Below are 22,531 nucleotides of genomic sequence, written 5' to 3'. Positions count from 1 at the left end.
CCTGATCTTTGCTTCCCAAGTAGTTGGGATTACAGGTATGAGCCACTGCACCTGGCTCTGAGAGGGCTCAGATTTTGCAGTTGGCATTTAGAAGGCTCAGGAATTGACTTTGCAATCTTACTGGAACCAGGTCTGACATGATTCTAAATGGTAAAGGGTTCTGAACACTTGACTATTTGAGGATCCTTTTTAAAATTATATGACATTCTATAGCAGTGGCATGACTTATTGAAGAAGAGTTTCTCCTTCAGCTGGGGCTGGGTTCCTCCATTTGTCTCCTGGTTTTGTTTAGGGATTTTGAGGTGGGGGCCACCTGCTGTGTGCTATATGAGGCCTGGTATATTTTTTTGTTACCCTCCTGAAATTCTTGTAAATAGGCCTCAGGTTTCACACAGTGAAGAGAGGCAAGAGTAAAGAGAAGATCACTCAGTGAGAGCGAGAGTGGCAGAGCCAGAACCTGACCCCCCAGGTCACAGAGCTCTGAACCTGACTTCTTTCTATTGGGTCACAGCATCCTTGGTTTGCCACTGCTGAAGCCAAAGCCCAGCTTCATGAAGCCTGTCATGGCAGGTTCCACCCACTTGTCTTCTGCTCTTTTGTCCTTCTGTGTCTGGACACTCTGGGGTTACCTGACAGAATACTGCTCAGCAGAGAAAACATCACCCCCCCCCATTGCCTCAATAAAGTGGATTTTGAAGAGGATCTTTGCAGGAGTCTAGCTCATTTCATGTCATAGAAATTGTGGCAGACTAAGGTTCTTTCCCAAGTTAACAGACAAGTGTCCCTCCCCCACGGAGTTACAGGAGTGACCTTTAGAATGAACATGTTCTGTTTCTTCCTGATTGCTGACAGCAGCCACGACTGGTCCTTACTAGAAGGGTCCTTCATAGAAATAGCCAGGGCAGTGTTGCTGCTGAGGAGGGAAAAATCATTAGGAAATTGATGGATTATCTCTCTATTTGCACCTTCACAAACAGGTTAATTGTTCCAGTGACTGGCTCTGTCTTGATTAGGAAGCATTAATAACAATTAATGATATAACTTCAAAAAAGGTATGGGGAAACTCATAGACTTCTTAGCCAACATAAATTATAGTCATTATCTGTTCTATCCAGAACCATTGTGGCTGCCAAGCTCTTTGATTGAAGTACAAGTGGACTTTTTGGTTTGAATTCTCCAGATAATTGAACAAATCTTGGCTTTATTTTTCAGTAGAAATTTCCCCTTTGGTAGACTAATAGTATTATTTAGTTTGAAATGCCTTAATTCTGCAACTTAATTAAAAATTTTCCATAAGTTAATTGTATTCATATATGCACTTTTTATCTACATGTGCAAAAATATGGTTTGTTGGGGGCGGTGATGAAACTTCTTAATAAAAAAAAATACTGCTAATGTGAATCCAAAACAAAAAAAATGCCAGGTCAGGTAAAGAAATACACAGTTGTGACACTGTTTTTATCTGGCTTGCATTCTGAATGTATTTTCTTTGGAAATGACACTAAAAGGACGTGTAGCATCAGCTATATGATAGACGTAGCAGAGACCAAGGCTAAAAAGACCTGGGCCTGGGCTTACCTCTCACTCCGCTCTGGCTTCATGGTCACCATCTCTATGACTGTCACAGCATCCTTATAGGTAAGGGCACCATGACTCAGAAGTGGTCAAGACCTCATCCAAGTCTTTAACACCTAAGCCGCAAAGCAGGGATTTGAACCTAGGTGGGTTGAGCCTCCTCCATCTTTTAGATGCACTGATCTGTGGAGGCTGACTTGAGGAAAGATGTCACCAGGTAACTCACAGGACACAGTTATCACTCCTAAAGTCAACCCTAGACATACAGAAATGTTCTTTCAGAGAGATAAGGTTCCTTTGAACCTGTTTTATGGGTATGGATGGGAAACCATGCTAAGTTTATCTTCATTCTTGCTGAACTGTTAACTGGGAAATGTTGTCCTATATTCCTCCTCAATATCATGCTTGCTGGAGACCATGAGCATTCATATCTTTCCAAGTACTTTCTAGCTCACTCTTTTCTGAAATACTGAGGTCCCCTTGTCCCTCGATCTATAAGAAACTCATCAGTGGGGCTCTTTCATTTCTGCTTTGTTTTTATGGCCAGGATCTTCTTTGGCAGTGAATTTCTGAATCCTCTTGGCATTCTTGTGCAATGCAGAACTGTTTCTCCTAACTTTCTTAAAACAAAATGTTTCCTGATGTGTTATCATTTGTAACATATTCTGTAGAGGAAGGGGTGATATTTGGATATGTTTTGGAGAAAGTAGGCCTTGGTCCGGTCTTGAAAGATGGTGAGATGTGTGGTGCTAGATGGCTGCCTGGGTTATCCATGGCAAAAGCCATGATTGTAGTATTATTCTCAGAGTGATGGTAGAGTGTCCAGTCTAGCTGCTTCTCAGAGAAGGGGCTGCTCTGCTCACAGTGCCCCTTTCCAGGCTCTGGGCATAAAGGAAAGGTCTGTCTGCCAGCTGCCATCCAAAGGTCTCAACTGCTGCCTCCAGTGGTGTCACTCACTGACAGAAATAGAATAGCGTGACCACAATAAAGAGTTAAAGAATAAAAACAAAAAAATAACCTCACAGCATTTAATAGTGCTTACCCCTATCCAGCCTCTAGAAGAGTTGGGTGCCTCTTGAGAAGCACAAATTTGGAAGATAAAAACAAAAAAGGTCTTGATATGTCTGCAAAGCTGTTTTCAGCACTTAGGAAACTAAAAGTACTAATGTCAAATGAAGCTAATTAGTGAGGTGATGTTAATCAGGAATGACTTTCTGAGGAAAATTAAGTCTGTATTAAGATTGGAAGAATATTTTTCTAAATTGATATAAGATTTAGATTTTTCAGCTTGCGTTAAAATGTCTTACCTATACCTACATTTGTAGAGGAGGCTGGTTACAAATGATAATAGTAATAATTACATAGACATCTGTCTCACTGAGTTATCTTTATGTTGTTTTGTCATTTATGTAACTAATAACAAAGCAAGGCAGATATAACCGGATTTCTTTTCCTTTTTCTGAATTATTTTAAATGAAAATAGAGAATACTTCTGGGTGAGAGATACCGTAATGTTTCAACCAAAGGTAGTCTTCCTTTTGCAGGACAGGGATTTGGGGGAGAATCCTTGACTTGTGTCCAGACGCGTGGGATTACTGGGAGCTCCTTGATTGAGTTTCCCTGCACTCCATAGGTCGACAGACTCTCTTGGTTTTGAAGGGTGCATCTTCCATCCTAGCTTTATTTTCTTCCACTCTTTCATGAGGCATTGTACATGGGCTTTTCTGTAGACTACACAGAGATGAGGTCAAGTTTTTTTTGTTTTTTGGGTTTTTTTTTTTTGTTTTTTTTTTTACTAAATAGATGGCATCCTCATCTTAGGAGCTTTGGAAAAGGCTTGGTGGAAACGCCTGCTGTAATGATTTGCCACAATTACTTTCAGACTGCCTATAAATTCTCCATAAATCTGTTATTCATACTGCCTCACATAAAGCTGAGCGCCCATGCAGCTTTAAAACTGCATGAGACTCCGTCTGACATGCTCTGAGCATTCCTGTGTTTGAATTGATAGTTTGAACATCCCAGATCTGCTGAGCGAACAATTGCTGGCCTTCCATAGTTTAACGAGGCCTACGCCAACCAGCCTCTTAATATATTTATACAATGACATAAATGGAATATAAATGACTTTCTTATTCACGTGCATTTTGGGCTGTGAAAACAGACTTTCCAGGTTTCCACTGGAAGTCCTCTCTGCCTGTGGTACCATGCCCGCAGTCACATATCTCTGGATGCGTATCCTGGGAGGAATCTTAGCTGTGTATTAGATTCGTACCCGACATGGGTGACTCTTTCTTTATTCCTGCTGTCCCTCTCTCCCTGTCACCAACCTTGGATATATTGTTGGTGTTGACTTTAAACCAAATACAAATGAGATTCCGTTGACATTTTATAAAAAAAAAAAACAATTTAAAGAAAAAACTTGTTTCCTAGCAGATTGAGTAGAGAAGCAGTTGGTCTAAATAGATAACCTTGGGTCATATCAGAAAATGTCTTGTTCTAGCAGAGAGCTCTGTTCGTGCGCTGTGGGACTGACTTTATTCATTTAGAGGAAGCTGGGGCAGACAGGAAAAGAAATATTTTCTTCTCTTAAGATATCTTGATTTGTTTGTACCTCTGTTGTGACACCCAAGGGTAATTCTGCTCTAGCAACTTCTAACAAAAAGAAGAGAGATGAGAAAACGGAAGGGAAATTTCTCCACCGTTACGAGTTCTCATTCTTCACTCTTGAAGCATCTCTGAGATCTGGCTCACACTGGATCAACTTGGCTGTGCTCCTCATCAAGAACAGTGATCCTACCTAATTCCCTGAGATAGATGGAGGAGAGAGAGGCACATACATGAGACAAACAGAAGAAGGTAGAACCTGTCCCTAAGGGTGTGGCACTGATCTGCAACCACATGGTGGAGTCTGAGTCTGTAGTGGGTTACTGGGTTCCATGCAGGATGATAAATACCCAGAGGCTGAGCCCAGAGTTTGCCTGGTACATTGAGAATAACTAGTATTCCTCTACCATGTTGGTAGAGGACCCAGACTTCCCAGCCTAACCAAGAGATGAGGAAGGGCACAATCCTCATTATATCATCAAGAGAGAAATATACCTGGGTCCTGGAGCCAGAAGGGAATATTCTAAGCCAGGTATCAGTGGCTCACACCTGTAATCGTAGCTACTCAGTGGCTGAGAGCTGAGTATCATAGTTCAAAGCAATCTCAGGCAGGAATTTCTATGAGACTCTTACCTTGAATTTACCATACACACAAACAGATAGACACACACACACATACACACACAAACACACACACACACACACACACACTCGCACACAAACCAGAAGTGGAGAAGATGTGGCTCAGATGGTAGAGTGCCAGCCTTGAATAAATTAAGGGATTAGTGTCCAGGCCCCAAGTTCAATCCCTAGTAGTAGCAGACATATATACAAAAAAGGAATCTTCCTGGGAGTATTTTGAAATGAAAATAGTCAGATTCAATTGGCTATCCATTTATCCAGTTGTGTCTTACCATTTATAGTGCTCTGTTTCATGTTGGGTAGGATAGAATTCCTGCAAGATTTTCTGTCTCAAATGTTTCCTTCCTCAATATTAAAAAAATACAAATAAATTGTTTATCCAAAAAAGAGGACAGATGTCAAGCAATAGTGGCTCATGCCTGTAAACCCAGTTATTCAGAAGCTGAGAACAGAGGATTATAGTTCAATACCAGTCTAATCAGAAGAGTTCTCAAGATCCTATCTTAAAAATCACCAGCAAAAACCAAGACTGGAGGTGTGGCTGAAGTAGTAAAATTCTAGCCTAACAAGCATGAGGTCCTGAGTTCAAACCCTAGTACTACCAAAAAGAAACAAAACTAAAGATTAAAATAACAGGGCAGATGAAATGTTCCTTAATATATTTGTATGGACACTTACATTTGAAGTAGCACTATATGAGAAAAGAAAAATACCCTATGATTGATAAAAATATTTCTTCACTCCTAAGAATTACAGCCTTTCACCATTTCAGTTTTATGAATCACTAAATATGTAATTGGGGGGTTTATTTGGTTGTAGATTAATAATTTTTGAGGCTCTGGTTTTACTTAACTCATTTTTTTTTACTTTTTCATATCTTATCTGTTGGCCCAGGGGTCATTCTTCTTTCTGGTTAGGATCTGAGCCCCTAAGAATCTTGTGTCTCCCCAAACCTTGGCCCCCTGGACTCTGTTTCTTACATGGCTAGGGGTGGAATATGAAATTTCTGTTTTGTCTTCTTCCCATTCAGCAAAGTCTTCAAAAAGCAGCAGCCCTGGGAGCAATCACCAGCAATGTGGCTTCCTAAGCAGGTTCTTTAAGAACCAGGCTATGAATTTGCCTTCAGCTCCAATTGCCATAGTTTCTAGACTGTGAGCTGAACAGTGGTGTCTGTGGCAAGGAAAAATAACTTCAATTTCATCTGGTTTTCTTGTATTTTAAAGAAGAGGCGTAATTGCAGTGTTCAAGATCTCTTCTGAAGAGACCGTGACCCTCTCCCTCTTATGTGTCTCCTTTTCTCTCTCTCTCTCTTTTCTTTTTCTTCTGTTGCTCAAAACATTTGTTAAGATAATATTCTGTTTTCACCAGGGACTCAGATTGAATTTCTTTGTTCTTAGTTCACCTGCTAAAGAGACTTTCCTAGTTGCACACACTGTGTGTGAATCACGTGCTAGGTGAAGCACATCTGATTTTCAGCTGGCTGTGAGCCTAGTAAATAGTCACAAACATATCCCAGGAGCAGAGGGAGGCTGCTGTCCGGACGCCTGTGCTTCACTTGGGGAAGTTTTAGGAACAGGTGCAGAGGCTATTTGGAAAATATAAAGTTGATTCATTCAACCTTACAGTCTTGCAAATACTCTAAGGTATTCCAGGCTCCCCAGAACCACATGTTTATAGGGAACAGCATAGAGGTGTGTGGGTACAGGTGCACTTGTCTTTTAAGAGATGCAACTTTGTGTACCCTCCTCCAGTTGCACAGTAGGTATGTGCAGCCTAGTAAAGAGGCAAGGACAGCTGGTCACTGAGAAGTGATCCCAGCTAGGCTGCAATAGTGAGCCCATTGCTGTGGGAAGATGCTAGGCCTCGGTTACTAAGCAACCTGTGGAAAATTTTGCAGAAGCTGAGTTGATGTTGCATACCCAAGAGGGAGAAAGCTTGAGTACTTGGACAATTCAGCCCACATTGGCTGAGAACAGCTGGCCTGCTTACCTCACCTAGTCCCTGGCCCTCACCGCTCAACTACAAGCTCAGAGCTGTAGTTATTACCTGGAGCCATTCTCTGGGAAGGGTGAGGCTAGATCATGGGCAAGACTCCAGAAATATTAGCTGCAGAGAGCCATATTATATTATAAGAAAGTATAGAAAGCACTACACACCTTATGCAGCATTAGCAAATTATATCAAACTGGATCAAAGGCCTAAACATAAGATATAGAACCAGAAACCTCTTGGAAGAAAACAAAGGGAAAGCTTCATGCCATCAGATTTGGCAATGACTTCTTGGATAGGACTCCAGAGTCACCAGAATCAGAAGAAATCATCAAAATTAAAGACTTCTATGCATCCAATTACAAACCAACACCGTGAAAAGGCAACTTGTGGAGTGGGAGAAAATATTTGTAGATCATATATCTGGTAAGAGACTAGTATCCAAAATACACAAAGAATCCCTGCAGCCTGACAAAAAAACAACTTGATTTATAAATGAAAAAGAATATGTATGTACATCCCTCCCCCAAAATAGACATATGGCCAATAAGCACTTGTAAAGATGTTCAGCATCACTGATCATTAGGAAAATGCAAATTAAAACCAGTGTGAGATGCTGCTTTACAGCCAGTGGAGTAGCTGTTCTTACACACAGAAAATAAAACAGAAACAGAAACTAACAATGTTGACAAAGATGTGGAGAAACTATGCATTGTTATGGGAGATTATATGGTAGCTCCCCCAATACTAGACAGAATTAGCATATAAGCCAGCCATTGTGCTTTTGGAGAGATACCCAAAAGAGCTGAGTGCAAAGAAGAGGACCTTATCATTATACACCATGTGGTTAGCATCATGGTTGTCAATATCCACAAGGTAGAAGAAACCCAACTTGTCCCTTGGCAGATGAAGCAATAACCAAGACGTGATACCTATGCATAGTAGAGTATTAGACAGCTTTGTAAAGGAAGTAAATTCTGACAACAGTGCATCATGAATGAGAAAGAATACATCACATTAAGTGAAATAAACCAGGCACACACAAAAAAAAACCCAAGTACTATAAAATCCCATTTACACAACAAGATTCCTAGGATAGTCCAATTCAGAGAGAGAGAGAGAAAGCAGAATAGGGTTTTCCTGAAGCTGGAGGATGAGAAGCAAGAAGTTGGCATTTCATTTCAATGATGGCAGAAACATTCCAGATGAATGGTGGGATGTGTGGATGGAAATGTGAGTGGGTAAGATGATAGCTACAAGTATTTAACCTTAGTAAGAAAATAAAAATAATAAAACAGAGTAGTAAAAGTGGACAGACCTTTAACTGAGGGGGCAGCCTGGGTGTGAGAGCCATAGTGACACATCCAAGCTCAAAGGATGGATTGGAGGCAAGAAGTATAGCAAGACTTCAATGACAGTTTTGCAAGGTCAGATGTCTGTCTGAAGGCAGGCCTGCTCTCTGAGATTACAACTGCAATTTTATACTCAGTGCATGGAGATACCTCCCTCCATTTCCTCACTGGCCCAAGAAATATGGGTTTCATATTCTCTCCCAGATGTCACCTAAGTTCATGACACTGGGTAATTTGAATACATGCACCTATTGAGGGTTGAATTTTCAAAAGTGGTCTTTTGGCTGCCTACACCTCTTCTTTTGTGGCAGGAATGCTTGTGTGCTTTGTGGTACATAGTTTCTACCCATTTTCTTATTTTCCTGCTGTCCATTCTTCCCGCTGGCTAACTGGCCTATTTATCTATGGCTTTCAAATGTATGAATTTATCCATGTCCACAAGTCACTATGTAAGAAAACTACTGGCAGAACCAAATTCCTTAACTTAAAAATGGACTACTACTGATTTTATTTCTAAGACCGGAGGAAGTGACCCTGGGCCCTAATGGATGGGTAGGGTGTCAGGAGGCAGCAGCAGTGGGGTAAGGAAGCTGTTATAGGTGGGGCCCTCAAGTTAGAGGAAGGCAGAGGTGAGCTGATTCAGACAGTGCTGTAATAGTCTGGTGCCTGGGCTGGGTTGGTATATCATGGGAACTGCTGTGCACTAACTGAGGCAGGGCAGCATTAAGGGAGAGTGTGCCAGTGATCTGAAGAGATATCAGCCATATTACAGTACTCTTCCTCCCACTAATGCTCCCAAGACACAGGAAGACAAACTTGTCAGGGACTTCCTCTGTGTTCCAAACACCAATCAAGCTCAGGTAGATCCCAGGGCTGTAGGAACAGGATGGGTGAAAATGCCTGTGCTGGTGGTCTTACCTTTTAGTGGGGACAGACAGACACAACACAAGCTACATGCCCAGCCAGAAGAGCTAAGTACCACAGAAAAGTGCCATAAAGCAAGGAGGTGAGTGGGCCTGGCCACAGCACCAGCCAGCCTACAGAGAAGAGGTTGACTAGCCAGGGTAGCTTGTATCTTCACTATTCTTAAGCATAAGGTTTTAAATAATGACTTTTAAATCCTATAATTGTAGCATTCAGAAGGTTAGATAGGAGGATCATAAATTAGTTCAAGGCCAGCCTGAGCTACCTAAGAGGACCCTCCCTCCAAAATAATCCAGGCAGGTACTGGTGGTGGCTCAAGCCTGTAATCTTAGCTACTCAGAAATATGTGATCTGAGGATGTCAGTTTGAAGCCCACCTGGGAGGAAAGTTTGTGAGAATCTTCTCCCCAACTAATCAGCAAAAAGCCAGAAGAAGAATTATGGCTCAAGTGATAGAGCTCCAGCTCTGAGCAAAAAAAGCTAAGGGACTGAGTTCAAATCCCAGTACTGGCACAAAAATAAAATGATGGACATTATAAAAATAGTCAAAAGTTGGCTTTGGCCCTTCCATTCTTGTTTGTTTATTAAAGACAACAGTGTTCTACAGATCTAAGGATCTTTATCATTCCAAATAACAACCTCAATGTTTTGTGTCTCTCCTTTCAACTTTGAAAAGAACTTTTTGCCATGTAGCTCTGGCAGCTGGGGGTGGAAGAGGACCAAGGCGTCCAGGCCTCTGCCAACGCAGCCTGCAGTTCCCCATTGTCCTCGCTAATGGCCTCAGATGGGCATGGGCTGCATGCCCAGTGTGCACGCTTGGCAAAATTATGCTAGGGCACTTCTTAATGGAGATCAAAGTGACCTGGTCTTGTGTGCAGTTAGTCCTCAGTGATTTCAGATCTCGGTTCAGAACTGCCTCAAGCTTGGGAAGCTGCCCCTCATTCTGCACAGCTGCCCATGGCCCCTGGGTCCTAAGGGATGGATGCCTTTTTTCTGCTGTTCAATGGTGGATAACGTGTTTATATGTGTGAGTAAAAAGCAGGTTCTCTTGAATCAGAGAGCTGGATCTTCCTCATGTCCGGTCATGTAGTTCCTGAATCCACATTCCTATTTTTGGTTTATGAATCCATGTTCATCCAGAAATAAATAAAGGCACTAACTGCAGGGCTGCCTCTTATCACCTTCATTTTTCTCTGCCCAGTAAAAAGCCGATGAAAATATATTCTTCTCTCTGTTCCATTCATTTCCACATGTACAAGTTCTCAAATATGTTATAAATGAGAAGAAAAGAAATGGCCGGATTATTTGTCAACCTGTCATATTTTTAAAAAATTTATCGTCTCTTGTCGATAGAAAAGTCCAGAAGTGTATTGAGATAAAAATAGAAATGCATGTAAAGATAAAATTGTAAATGGGATATACTGCTGTATTTCCTCCTATTTTTCTTTCCCCCCTACTGCAAATGGCACACAAGAAGGATCGAGCCAGCCTGCATACACTCTAGGGAGCCAGGGATTTGGGAACTGGTTTTGTCCCCAAGGGTACCCTCATCATCCCAGCATGCCTCACTGTTGTATCCGGGTACCTTGGAGATTCATGATTGAGTTCTGGCTGATGAATTATAAAGGAAACAACTTTTCAAAGAATAGGAAAGTTTCTTTTGGTGACTCCACTCACCATTCATCATTAACCCCAAAATTTACAAGGCAGCCTCACTATTCAGGAACTGGGCAGATATACATTAAGAAGTGAATTTGGAGAAAGCCAAGGTGAGACATGATTTTTCCTATCAGGAGAAAAATCACGCTGTTTACTTCAGACTTCGCAATAAAGCACATCTTCAAATTGCCCAAGAATTTCAGTTTGCCTTGAGAAGTTCACCTCCAGGAGCACTGAGGAAGGATGTCTGTTGCCTGCACAGCTTTCCCTTGTGAACATTAAAAAAAATAACTTTTCAGTTCTTGGAGATATATATATATATATATATAGGTTATATATCATATATTATGTATCATCCATACACACATATATAACTCTAAGAACCCAAAATATATCTCTTAAGAACCCGACTCATCTCCAACTAACCAGCAAAAAGCTGCAAGTAGAGGTATGGCTCAAGTGTTAGAGTACCAACCTTGAGCAAAAACACTAAAGGACAGTGCCCAGGTCCTATACTCAAACCCTAGTACCAGAACTACAGTACGTGTGTGTGTGTGTGTGTGTGTGTGTGTGTGTGTGTGTGTGTGTGTGTGTGTGTGTGTGTGTGTGTGTGTGTGCGCGCGCACATGTGCCCTAGACACTTCAGGGTTATTGAAGCTCTGAAGACTTGACTCTGTGGTGGCACTACCATACATCTGTTGGTTTGAGACGTCTTCACAGATAGAACAGCAACCAGATACTTAGTTTAAGGAACTGCTTAAGAGGAGAAAGGGAAGGGGTAAAGGGAAAAGAAAGATAGAGGGTCAGTAATTCTGAGATACATTGCAACTATATATGAAAAAGGCATGAAAAAGGCATAAAGAACATCAATGAGTGCTGTAGATTAATAAGGTGAGGGGAAGACACAGGCTCAGTTGGGGAAGTGGGCACTAGTGGGGTTTGGGCTGACATGAGTAAAAGATAGATATTGTCAAAATGGATAGTCAGCATGTATGAGGCTAGAGCAGTGAAACCTCGGTGAGGAAGCAGGGAGAAGGGAGAAGCGTTTGGGAGGGGAAAAAAGAATAATAAAAATAAGGAGTACAATAACAAAAAAATGCCTGAGCAGTCTCAAACGCTATTGATGTGCAACAATTCCCCTGCATTTTCTTCAAGGACAATGTCTTAGAGCCATTTTGACCCATTCCCCAAAGGAGGGCCGGGCCCTGTGCAATGAGGTGGGGAGGGAAGGGGGCATGAAGCCCCGGCCCAGTCTGGCCCATCCTTGCCCTTCACACTTCCAGAGGACAGATTGAGAAGTGTTTGTGAACACTGTACGAAGTAGCAAGTCCAGTTCCTAATGTACCCTTGAGCACTGTGATCCTGACAAGCCGTTCATGGAGAGGCCAGGCTTTCACTTACATCCATCCAGCGGTATATCTCTTAATGTTCATCTCACAAGGTAAACAAGATTCATCTCTGGAGCAGGACTGGCCTTGATTTTATATATGGGAGTCCCTGTCCATTTGGAAAAGATATGCCAGCCTCTTTCCCATGCTTCCTACTTGCATCACTCTAGTGTCCCCACTACCTTCGGCAGTGAGTGCTCCCTGGGGGCTCATCCTCCCCGGGGCTGCAGCGGTCACCCTGACCCCTAGTGCCACTCACCATTCGTGTGCTGATAGCCAACCAGCATCCCAGTATCCCACATGCCGGTGGCTGCTGCAGACTTTCCCCATCCTCCACCCTGATGCACCCACCCCTCCACCTCTACCCCTCGACTCTGCATCCCCCCACCTCTACCTGTCCATCCCTCACCTCTTCACCTCAGTGGTTCACCCTTCATCAGACCACTTGTGTCAGGAGCCCAGAAGGAAGCTGTCTCCTTGTCTCTTCCCTTCAAAGAGACTTCTTCTCTGGATTTGTTTTTAGGCATATTTTCTCTTTGGTTTTTACAAATATCAGAACAACTATTTTTGGAGCAGGAAGATTTTGAGGTTTCAGGTGGTCCCATAGCCTTCCTCACCTGGAAGCTTTGCAATGACACCCTGCTTTTACAAAACTGGAACCTCTGGAGATTTAAATGCTCAGCGGTGAAAGCCTGCAGGTTGATTCTGGTCTTAGAGGTCATGGTGGCCATCATAAGCAGCTTGCTTTGTGGCATACTTCTCTACTCCTGTGTGGGAAGAGTGTATCGGCTCACCCTGCACGTTATGAGAACATTATGTCAGGTTTGTGTCTGGCAGACCCAGCACAATGGGGTTGAGGGTGAGGTTTCACCTCCTTGTCACCAGGCTGGCTTAGGGAGCACCAGGCCTTGTGAGATGGCTCTGACCCAAACCCTCAGGCAGCAGGCTACCCAGGTTGTAGCATTCTGAGTAGCTAGGATGACAGGCATTGAGCCACCAGTACCCGGCTTCTTTTATATTCTTTTCAGGAAGTCTCAGCTATTCTGGTCTTTGGTTGGGTCACTATCCACCTCACTCTATATGGGAAGGAGTATTACCTCTGTTAGAGCCAGTATTTCTCTCTGCCTCTAGGATTTTTTAAGAAGAGGAAGGGGAATTGTCTCTACCTGCCACTGTCCCTGTATCTCAGGGTCTTCAGGAGGGGCGAGGGGAGATGTCTCCAAAGGGCTATTGGTCTCTCCCCATCTTCCAACTCCTCCCCTTCTCCTCTCCCTCAGCACTGATCAGCAAGCATCCTCCAGACAGGCTCATGTGTGGGACATGCAGAGAAGTAACTTGCCTTCAGCAAGTTCCCATGCCCTGCAGGGAACTTGCCCTGGATCCCTGGGGGAAGAGGAACAGAGTATGATGTGGTGGGACCATGGATGGGGATTGGGTGGGGACATCTTGATTGGTACAGAGTGACAAGAAAGGTCAAGGCTAAGCCTGTCACCAAGTCACCACTGCATGGCCTGAGGACACATTCTCATGAATTTTAAGAACTTGGGGAGGGTGCAGCATCAGGGGACAAAGTGGGGCCTGGGCTGGATCAGATGAGCTATAGCTTGGAGAGGGTTAGTGCCCTATGGAGGCTTATCACTGGCTTCAGACCTCAGGTGCCATCAGAGGTGAGCAAGGGTGGCACTTGATCTGGAGAAGACCTGGAAGAGGCACGCTCTGCCTGCATGCCTGTGGCCTCTGCCTCTTCCCTCTCCTCCCCAGTCTTTCTATCACAGAAATGGCAGCTTCCCTCTTCCAGCTCCAGTTCCACTGTCCCTAAGCCAGGGAGGGTCCTAGAGATCCTGTGTCATCACAGTCCCCTGCCAGCAATCCTCTGCCACCACCCTCACTGGGTTCTTTTCCAGTTACCAGAATTTGGCGTCGCATCAGTTCTTTGCCTGGTCCTTTGCCTGGCTCACCCTGGTCCCCTGGAATACAGCTCCATGCCCTCAGATTTCCACTTGAGCTGACCCTCCCACCCTACATTACCCAGTCCTCCTACTTTCTGCTCTGAGGTCTCAGCAGCCCCTGGCTGAGCCTCCACACACCAGGCATGACCTGCAGGAGGTATCTGTATGCATTGTATTTGCTGTCTTCTCTGCCAGGCCTGCTCCGTGTCCAGATGGCCTTGTAGTTGCTTTGCTTTTCTCCCTTCCTTCAAGTTCTGTGGCTCCCTGCATTCACAGCTCTGAGCTTCAGTAAGCTGAGCCTGCTGGCCCCATGTACTACTCTCCCACCTCCAGCACTGTGTCTGACTCTCTTCCATTTAGAATACTTAAGTCTCCAGTAATTCCACAGTTTAGCAGGTCAGTTTACTTTGGAACTTTTTTTTTCCTACTTGAAAGACTTGCTATTCTTTAAGCATCCTTTTTAATTAAGTGCAATCTGAACTGCCTCTCCCTGTTCAGCCTCTTTGGGGAGTCAGGAGGTTCATGGGTGGGGGGGGAGTGGATGGTGATTAGGTCCATCTTCCCCCCCCCCACCCCCCACTGTGAGCTCTTCACTCCTCCAGTACAAAGAGGCTTCATCTCAAGTTTGCCTCTCTGCCTGCCTCTAAAGCTGTCTCGTCCACCTGCACTGGCTTCCAGAGTGCTCCTAATTCAATATCTTCACTCAGCCACCAGGGACTATCTTGGGAAGGGTCGGCAAAGACAACTGCTGAGAAGCCTCAATTAAGGAGATGCTTGGGGGAAGAAATGTCCTAATTAAGTTCCTTTTGGATAACAGCACAGCTGAAGTTTTTATTAGGCAGAGACAGCATTATGTAAAAGAAATAATAGATGAAGATATTTTAGGGGGTAGGTTTGGTAGCTTACACCTGTAATCCCAACTACTCAGAAGGCAGAAATTGGGAGGATCTTAGTTCAAAGCCAGCCTGAGCAAAAAGTTAATGACTACAAGCAAGTCAGGTTGTGGCAGTGCATACCCATGATCCCAGCTATATGGGAGAAACTGATAAGAAGGATCATGACTCAAGGTCAGCCCTGGGCAAAAAGGTAAGAACCTATCTGAAAAATAACTAAAGCAAAAATGGAGTGGGAGTGTGTCTCAAATGGTAGAACATTTATTTAGCAAGTAAACACAAGGCCCTGAGTTCAAATTCTAGTACTTCCAAGGGGAGGGATGATGATGTTTGTTGATTTAGAGCAATGATTGTTACTGGAGGATGTTGGAAAGGGGGATTGGGACTAATGCCAGGTTACTAAGACAGAATATTTATAACAAATTAATGAATCAGTGACTTGAGTATCTGTTACAGCTCAGATACTGTGGGACTGTCAGAAATAGGGGCTGTTGCCGGGTTGTTGGTGGTTCATGCCTATAATCCTAGCTATCCAAGAGGCTAAGGTCTGAGGATCAAGGTTCAAAGTCAGCTCAGGTAGGAAAGTCTGTGAGACTTTATGTCTAGTTAGCCAGCAAAAGGCTGGAAGTGGAGATGTGGCTTGAGTGGTAAAGTACCAGCTTTGAGCAGAAAAAAAACAAGTGAGAGCATGAGGCCCTCCCCGAGTTCAGTTCAAACTCCAGTGCCAGCAAAAAATTAAAAAACATTTAAACACAGGAACTCAGGCTAGTTATGGACTGGGTCAGAGGCTGACATTGCTCAGCCTGATTGGAGCAAGTCACTCAACTTCGCGCTGTGGGAGAAGGCCCGGACAGTACATACATGTGTGCTTAAACTGTGATAACAATAAAAGTCTGATCTCATGTGAATCAAACTAAAAACCATTTCATCTTTCTAGCTATGTGGCTGACACCAAGGTTGGAGTGGTACCTCTGCTACACCTGCCCCTGAGGGGCCGAGGACACAGCCCAGGACTTACCTGTCTAGTCAGTGTGCAGGTTCCTGGGCAGGTCCTAGTGGCCCCAGCCTATCCTGCCCAGGTGATGCCGAGCTCTGAGCGTGGGCTTCCCCTGTGCCACAGTGGCTTGCGGTGATGAATGCCAAGCAAGCGCCTTGCTCAGTGACCTTTCAGCTCTCACTGCTGCTCTCCTTCACTTCTCTTAACTATTTGCAAATATTAGCTGCATGGGTCATTTCTCCTCATGACATCTTTCACAGCTGATGGGCACGTTGGTCCTGAGACTGGCACTCCATTCACCCCCTGGCAATCATGCTTGTATCTGTACTCCAGCGTTCCCTCAGAACCAGATATCCAGCCCACAATCCCAGAGCTTGTATGGGGGCCTCCCACAGGGATTCAGAAGCCCAGGGTATAGAGAACATCACAGTTGCCTGCATTGCCTCTCGGATGTGTGAGATCAGTACCCCATCATGGAATCACTGTGTGGGCTGAACAAAATTAATTTGAGTCATTATCCAGGGAACCAATGGCTCATGCCTATAATTCTAGCTATTCAGGAGTCTGAGATCTGAGGGTTGTGGTTCAATACCAGCCTAGGGCAGGAAGGTCTGTGAAACTCTTCAATTAACAATCAATCAAACAATGCTGGAAGTGGAACTGTGGTTTAAGTGGTAGAATGCCAGCCTTTAGCAAAAAAGCAAAGGAACAGCACCTAGGCCCTGAGTTCAAGCTCCAGTACCAGCATATACACACACAAATTTAATTTGTTGGCTGTGCCTGCAACTTTTTAAAGATTTACATACTGGGCATTGGTGCATGTAATCCTAGCTATTCAGGAGGCTGAGATCTGAGGATTACAGTTCCAAGCCAGCCTGGGCAGGAAAGTGCCAGACTCCAATCTTCAGTTAACCATGAGAAAGCCAGAAGTGGCACTGTAGCTTAAGCAGTAGAGTGTCAGCCTTGAGTAAAAAAGCTCATGGATAGTGCTCAGGCTCTGTTTTCAAGCCCAACACTGGCACAAAAACAATCTGCATACTATGTAGGCAGCTAAGGAGCTAGGGGAAATCACTGTTGGTAAGTCTTCCTCCCTCTGTCCCACCCTTCTCTCTTGATATCTGTGACCCACCCCAGCCCATGGAAGGCTAGAACCTTCCATAGACCAGAGTTCTGAGCTGCTCCCACTGGCAGATGGGCTTTTGCAACATAAAGAACTAGAGAGGGCATTTTGCATTTACAGTCATTGAGATTTGTTTTTATTTCCAGTCTCTTACATCTCCACCCTTTATTGAAATCCCCACTCCATAAATACGGCTCCATCTTCATTTTCCCTAAATAAACAGTAGTAAAGTGTGCTGTGGGTAGTTTAATTTTGATGCTAAATGTATTTTAGAGAAAAGTGGCAAAAATGCATCCTATTTTTTTTCCTTCCTCGTCTCCAGAAGTATGAGCTAAATTATTTATAGTTTGATACCCACAAAAGAGAGATGGATTCCGGGTATTTATTTTACAGAAAAGAAAAAAGGGATTGCCAGGAAAGGGGGAGAGAGAGAGAGAGAGAGAAAGAGAGAGAGAGAGAGAGAGAGAGAGACTGTTGGCTGAATGTGTTCATCCCAAATAGCTTACTACTGGCTCTTTTCAGTTGTGCCTAACAAAGTGCCTGACCTGCACAGTTGACTGAGTCTGAAGCAGTGGGTATGCCAGGGTGACTCAATAAGAAAATTCTTAGCTCAATGGAAAATATAATCATATAAAGCCAGTAACCTTTTAGAAAACACTGAGTAGTCAAAAGCCCATAGCTGCACAGTTCACCGGCATCCTGAGGTCCCCAGGCACTGGGCATCCTGGTCTCTGGCTTTGAGTCCAGCAGATAAAACTGGCTTGTGCCTGGCTCCCCGTTCCTGTAGTTGGCAGAAGCCACAGGTGATACCACAGATCCTCGAGGAGTTCTGATAGGTAGGGTGACTCTGGGTTTCCTATCCATGTGGCTTGGTAAGAGTGTTATCTATCACCTTCTCCTTCTCCCCTCTTCCATGACAAAGAGTTCCATGTACCATTTCATGTTCTCTGCCACAGGAGATATTGCTGCACCAGAAGCCATGGCTCCAGTCATTGTGGTTGCCCCGGGAAACAGGAGTGTGGTGGCAGGGTCCAGTGAGACCACCTTGGAGTGCATTGCCAATGCCAGGTATGGATGCACTGTAACATGGAAACACAGGTTGTCCATCCTCACAGGGAAGCCTGACACCCAGCATGGGCAATGGTGGAGGCCCCCTCTGCCAGGCCAGGTGGGGATGGGGTAGGGGAGGAGGAGCAAAGGAAAGTTCATTCCTCTCCCTCCTGTAGTCCTGGACATTTTCTGCCTGGTTTGTGATCACTCCAGGATCGAGTGGAGATTGTCACGCCTCCCATGTAGCTGTAGTGTCCCCTAGTAGTATTTATTTTAAACATTCTTTTCCTGAGCAAATGGAATCATTAGCACTTACGGTCCATTGGTACCACAATTAGCTATCCTTGCTCAATAGCCCTTGAGCAGAATGTATGGCCGAGTTGCGTGGTGCGGGAGTAGCGCTGTATCTGGATTGATTTTTAAATGTCCATTGTTCAGCTTGCCATGGTTCCTGGTAGAATTAGCTTTGTCAAGCCTGTGCTGAATGCCTGGAAATTATTATTATTATTGCCACCTACATGATTCACAATTGTTGTCACCGATGTCCTTGCGCTCGCAGGCCTGTGGAAGAAGTAAGCGTGTACTGGAAGAGAAATGGTGTGCGACTCACCAGCGGGCTACACAGCTTCGGCAGGCGCCTCACCATCAGCAACCCCACATCCGCTGACACAGGGCTGTATGTTTGTGAGGCCTCACTTCGGGGCAGCGCCTTCGAACCAGCCAGGGCAAAAGCCTTCCTCTCCATCATTGGTAAGGCTCAGATAGTGCCACGTCCTCACACTTGTAGCAGACAAAATAGCTGCCCTGTACTTCTCTGACTTTATTTTGGTTTTGCTTTATTTTTGCATTGCTGAGTCTGGAAGGCAGGTATTCTTCAGCCACTGGCTTACTTTATGTATTTGTTTGTTTTTTTCTGCCCATAACTAGGAATTGAACTCAGGGCCTAGACTCTGCGCTGAACTTTTTCACTCAAGGCTAGCACTGTACCTCTTGAGCCACAGCTCCTCTTCTGGCTTTTTGGTGGTTAATTGGAGATGAGAACCTCAGAGACTTGACTGCCTCGCTGGCTTCAAACTTTGATCCTTAGATCTCAGCCTCCTGAGTAGCTAGGATGACAGATGTGCATCACTGATGCCTGGCCCCTGACTTTATTTTTAACCCAGAAAATGGAGGTGAGGTTGAGTTTGTCTTCCACATTCATACTGTTCTTCGTTAAGAATACAAATCTACTGACTCCAGAGTGTCAGCTTGCAGAAAGTGTCCTTCATATCCTTTCTGATCATAAAACTTGGAGTGGACTGGTAACACCCTCACTGTGGAAGTCACCTACTGGCTCACTTCCTTCTTCCTCCTTACTTCCACTGCCTGTGGTGACCCTGGAGGAAGCAAAAATGATGGGATGTTACCTTTGGGTCCATTGAAAGATGAGATCAGAGGCACTTTCTAAAAATGGGCTACATTATTAATCCAGAACCATGGAAGGCCAAAGGGTAACATTGAACCTATTGGAACCACTCCACTCTAATGCTGGAGGATAAAAGGAGAAGCACACCTTACCCGGGGGCCAGGAAATGTAAAAACCTCATTTTTAGATCATGAATCAGCCACATTAAGTTGGTGGACAAGTCCCTTTTTTTTTTATTGTGAAAATACTGTACAGAGGGGTTACAATTACATGGGCAAGATAATGAGTACATTTCTTATCAAAGTCCCTTTATTTTGTTTTATTTCTTTTCATTTTTTCCTGCTTCAGGCCCAGTTGATTGTGTGTGTGTGTGTGTGTGTGTGTGTGTGTGTGTGTGTGTGTGTGTGTGTGTGTTTTACTGTCCTGGTGACCTGTGCTTCTCAGCAATAGCCACTGCTAAATGAGGGCCTTAGAAGGCAGCTCCAGGAAGGACAAGCTACTCTGGAGAGAGGAAGATGCAAATAGGAGGAAGCCATGATACATTGTACAAGTTTGCCACTTATCAAAAAAAAAAAAAAAATGAGCTTGTAGGTTCTAGGAAAGTTAGCAAGAGTGCCAAAGGCTACTCGTTTCCTTGAACTGTTTCACCTCCTTTAACCAGGAGCCCCCAGTGTGCGACTCTGCTAAATACTTGGCATTGCACACCTCTGGACCCTCTGAAAGAGACATTAGGGTAGCATAAGAACTAGAACAGCAGCTCAGGGTGGCAAATCACAGCTAATCTTACCATGTGGTTCTGAGCTCTCCTCCCACCGCCTTCCTGTGGCAGCGTGTTCACTAAGAATGTAAATATTCCATGCCAGTCTTTGCAGAGACTTCTAGCAAGGTTGATCTACAACTATACAAGCAAAGCGCATTATAGATTGAACCCAAATTAAAAATTGAGATGCGTAAATCTCTGGTAGACAGGCCTATATTGTGTTAAAATATTTTCAGGTAATTTAAACAAGAGAGGAAATTTATCCCCCTGTAACTAGAATGTTGTTTCCATCATAATTCCATTTTAAAGTATTTAAATTTATCACGTAAACTTTGCTCCTGTATGTATGTCAGAAATCAAAAGCAAATTGGTTTGTCATTCTGCAGGTCCCACCTCTCTGCTCTGATAGAAAGGTACCTAAATGTACTTTACTTCTTCATAATGTTGATTTAAGTCCCCTTTGTAAAGCCTGTAGTGGTGCATGCCCGTCTCATCTACTTTAGAGGCAAGGATAGAAGGACTGTGGTCTGAGGCCAGCCCTGGACATGCATTCTGAAAAATAAAACAGAAAGGTCTGGGGTCCTGGCTCAAGTGATAGAATGCTTGCCTAACAAATGCAACACCTTGATTCCGTTCTCAGTAACACACACACACACACACACACACACACACACACACACATTTTTGTTGGGAAGAATTTGCTGTGTGGTGGGACTTCATGGTTGGATCATGCTGGAAAAGGCCTGGAGAGAACCTGCCTGTGATACAGAGGACTGCACGCAGAGGGGTCCTGGAGACCCATAGTCTGTCTCACTGGGCTGTCGTGGGCAGAAATAGAAAAAGTGCTATGATAGGAGAATGCAGATGAAAGAAAGCAGAAACAAATTGGCTCCCAATTACTTTTTATCTCACACTGATGAGACAAGACAGACCAGCGGCGGCTGTTTACTCCACCTGTCATTTTCCCCGCTGGATTGCTCAATTTCCGAGGTTGCAATAGGAGCCTCAAGCTCTGGTCTGAGCAGAGTGCTGCCCACTGACACCCTGCACAGTCAGCAGGCTCCATGTATGGCCTCATGGCTCCTGACCCGCACCTCCTGGCAGCTCAGTTGTGCTGCTGGGTCCTGGATAGACCTTCTCTCCTGCCCTGCCCTGCCCTGCCCTGCCCTGCCCTGCGGCCTCTAGGAAGATAGCACCCAATCTCACACACCAAGGCCAGTGCAGCCTGGCCCCTGCCCTCTGTAACTTCTCCCTGTGCCAGCACCCTCCCACCACAGGAGCTATCTCTTCCACTATGGCAAGCAAAAGTGCCAGAGATGGACACAGGGAGCAACACCCTCTCCCTATCAGCTCTGATGCTCTGCCACCTCTGACAGTGGGGATCTGCTCTGGGCTTATGTGCCAAGCTGAAGAGGTGCCAGTTACCCACAGCCTTGGTATCAGCTGGCCTCTGTAGGTGCTTCCTTCACCGCCCACCTGCCCTGCTGCCTTTGGGCCTTGTGTGGGGCCTGCTTTGGGGAGGCCAGCCTAGACTTGAGCATCTGGCTATGCAGTCTCTATTGACTGTGTGGAATGGCATTCAGGACACTCGGAGGGGTGCATGGCATGAAGTATAAGTGTGGCTTTCTGCCAACTTCTTTCTGTACCATTCACCAGCTTGAACAAGCATCATGGCCTCTGTCAGCCTTAGTTTCCACTTCCCCAGCACGGGAAGGGTCTAAAGAAGGCTTCACACCTCTTGAACAGTGGAGATTTGATGAAGTATGGCTGCATCATAACACACATCACATGGCACTGGCTGGTTACCGTTCATCAGTTCACATGACCCTGAAATCAGGGCATGCCTCATGTCCCATGGGAGCTCTGTTTCTTCCTTGGGGATGAATGCAACAAGGATGCCCCCTACCTCCTCGGCATCTTAAATCGGAGATGTGGTTTGTGTATCTTCCTCCAGACACACAGATTCAGCCTGCTCTAATGGTTGTACCAAAGCAGCACTAAGGCTACCCTTGCCCACACCCCAAAGGTGCACATCCTGGCACACAAGCCCTTCCACACCAAAACACTAGAGGCTGAGAACAACTTATGGAGAACTAGCACTAGGCATCACAAAGCTGTTCTAATTTCATGTCTTTCTTTTTGTTTTTTCTTTTTTTTTTAATGCTGGCACTAAGGCTGACAAGCAATTTTGTGGTTTACTCTGAAGTCTTCTAGAGCTGAAA

General features: G+C 44.6%; 1 protein-coding gene across 1 annotated transcript in view; it reads left to right on the top strand.

The window, feature by feature from the left end:
- Sdk1 (sidekick cell adhesion molecule 1) overlaps positions 1–22,531 on the top strand; it is an 836,641-nt gene that overhangs the window by 593,607 nt on the left and 220,503 nt on the right. The window contains exons 6-7 of the mRNA XM_042686840.1: positions 18,051–18,162; positions 18,704–18,894. Coding sequence (XP_042542774.1) covers positions 18,051–18,162; positions 18,704–18,894 — 303 coding nt within the window. The remainder of the gene's footprint in view (positions 1–18,050; positions 18,163–18,703; positions 18,895–22,531) is intronic.

Source organism: Dipodomys spectabilis, unplaced genomic scaffold (genome assembly GCF_019054845.1).
Source record: "Dipodomys spectabilis isolate Male_0828 unplaced genomic scaffold, ASM1905484v1 ptg000098l, whole genome shotgun sequence".
NCBI classification, from domain to species: Eukaryota; Metazoa; Chordata; class Mammalia; order Rodentia; family Heteromyidae; genus Dipodomys; species Dipodomys spectabilis.
This window is presented reverse-complemented; position numbering and strand designations above follow the sequence as displayed.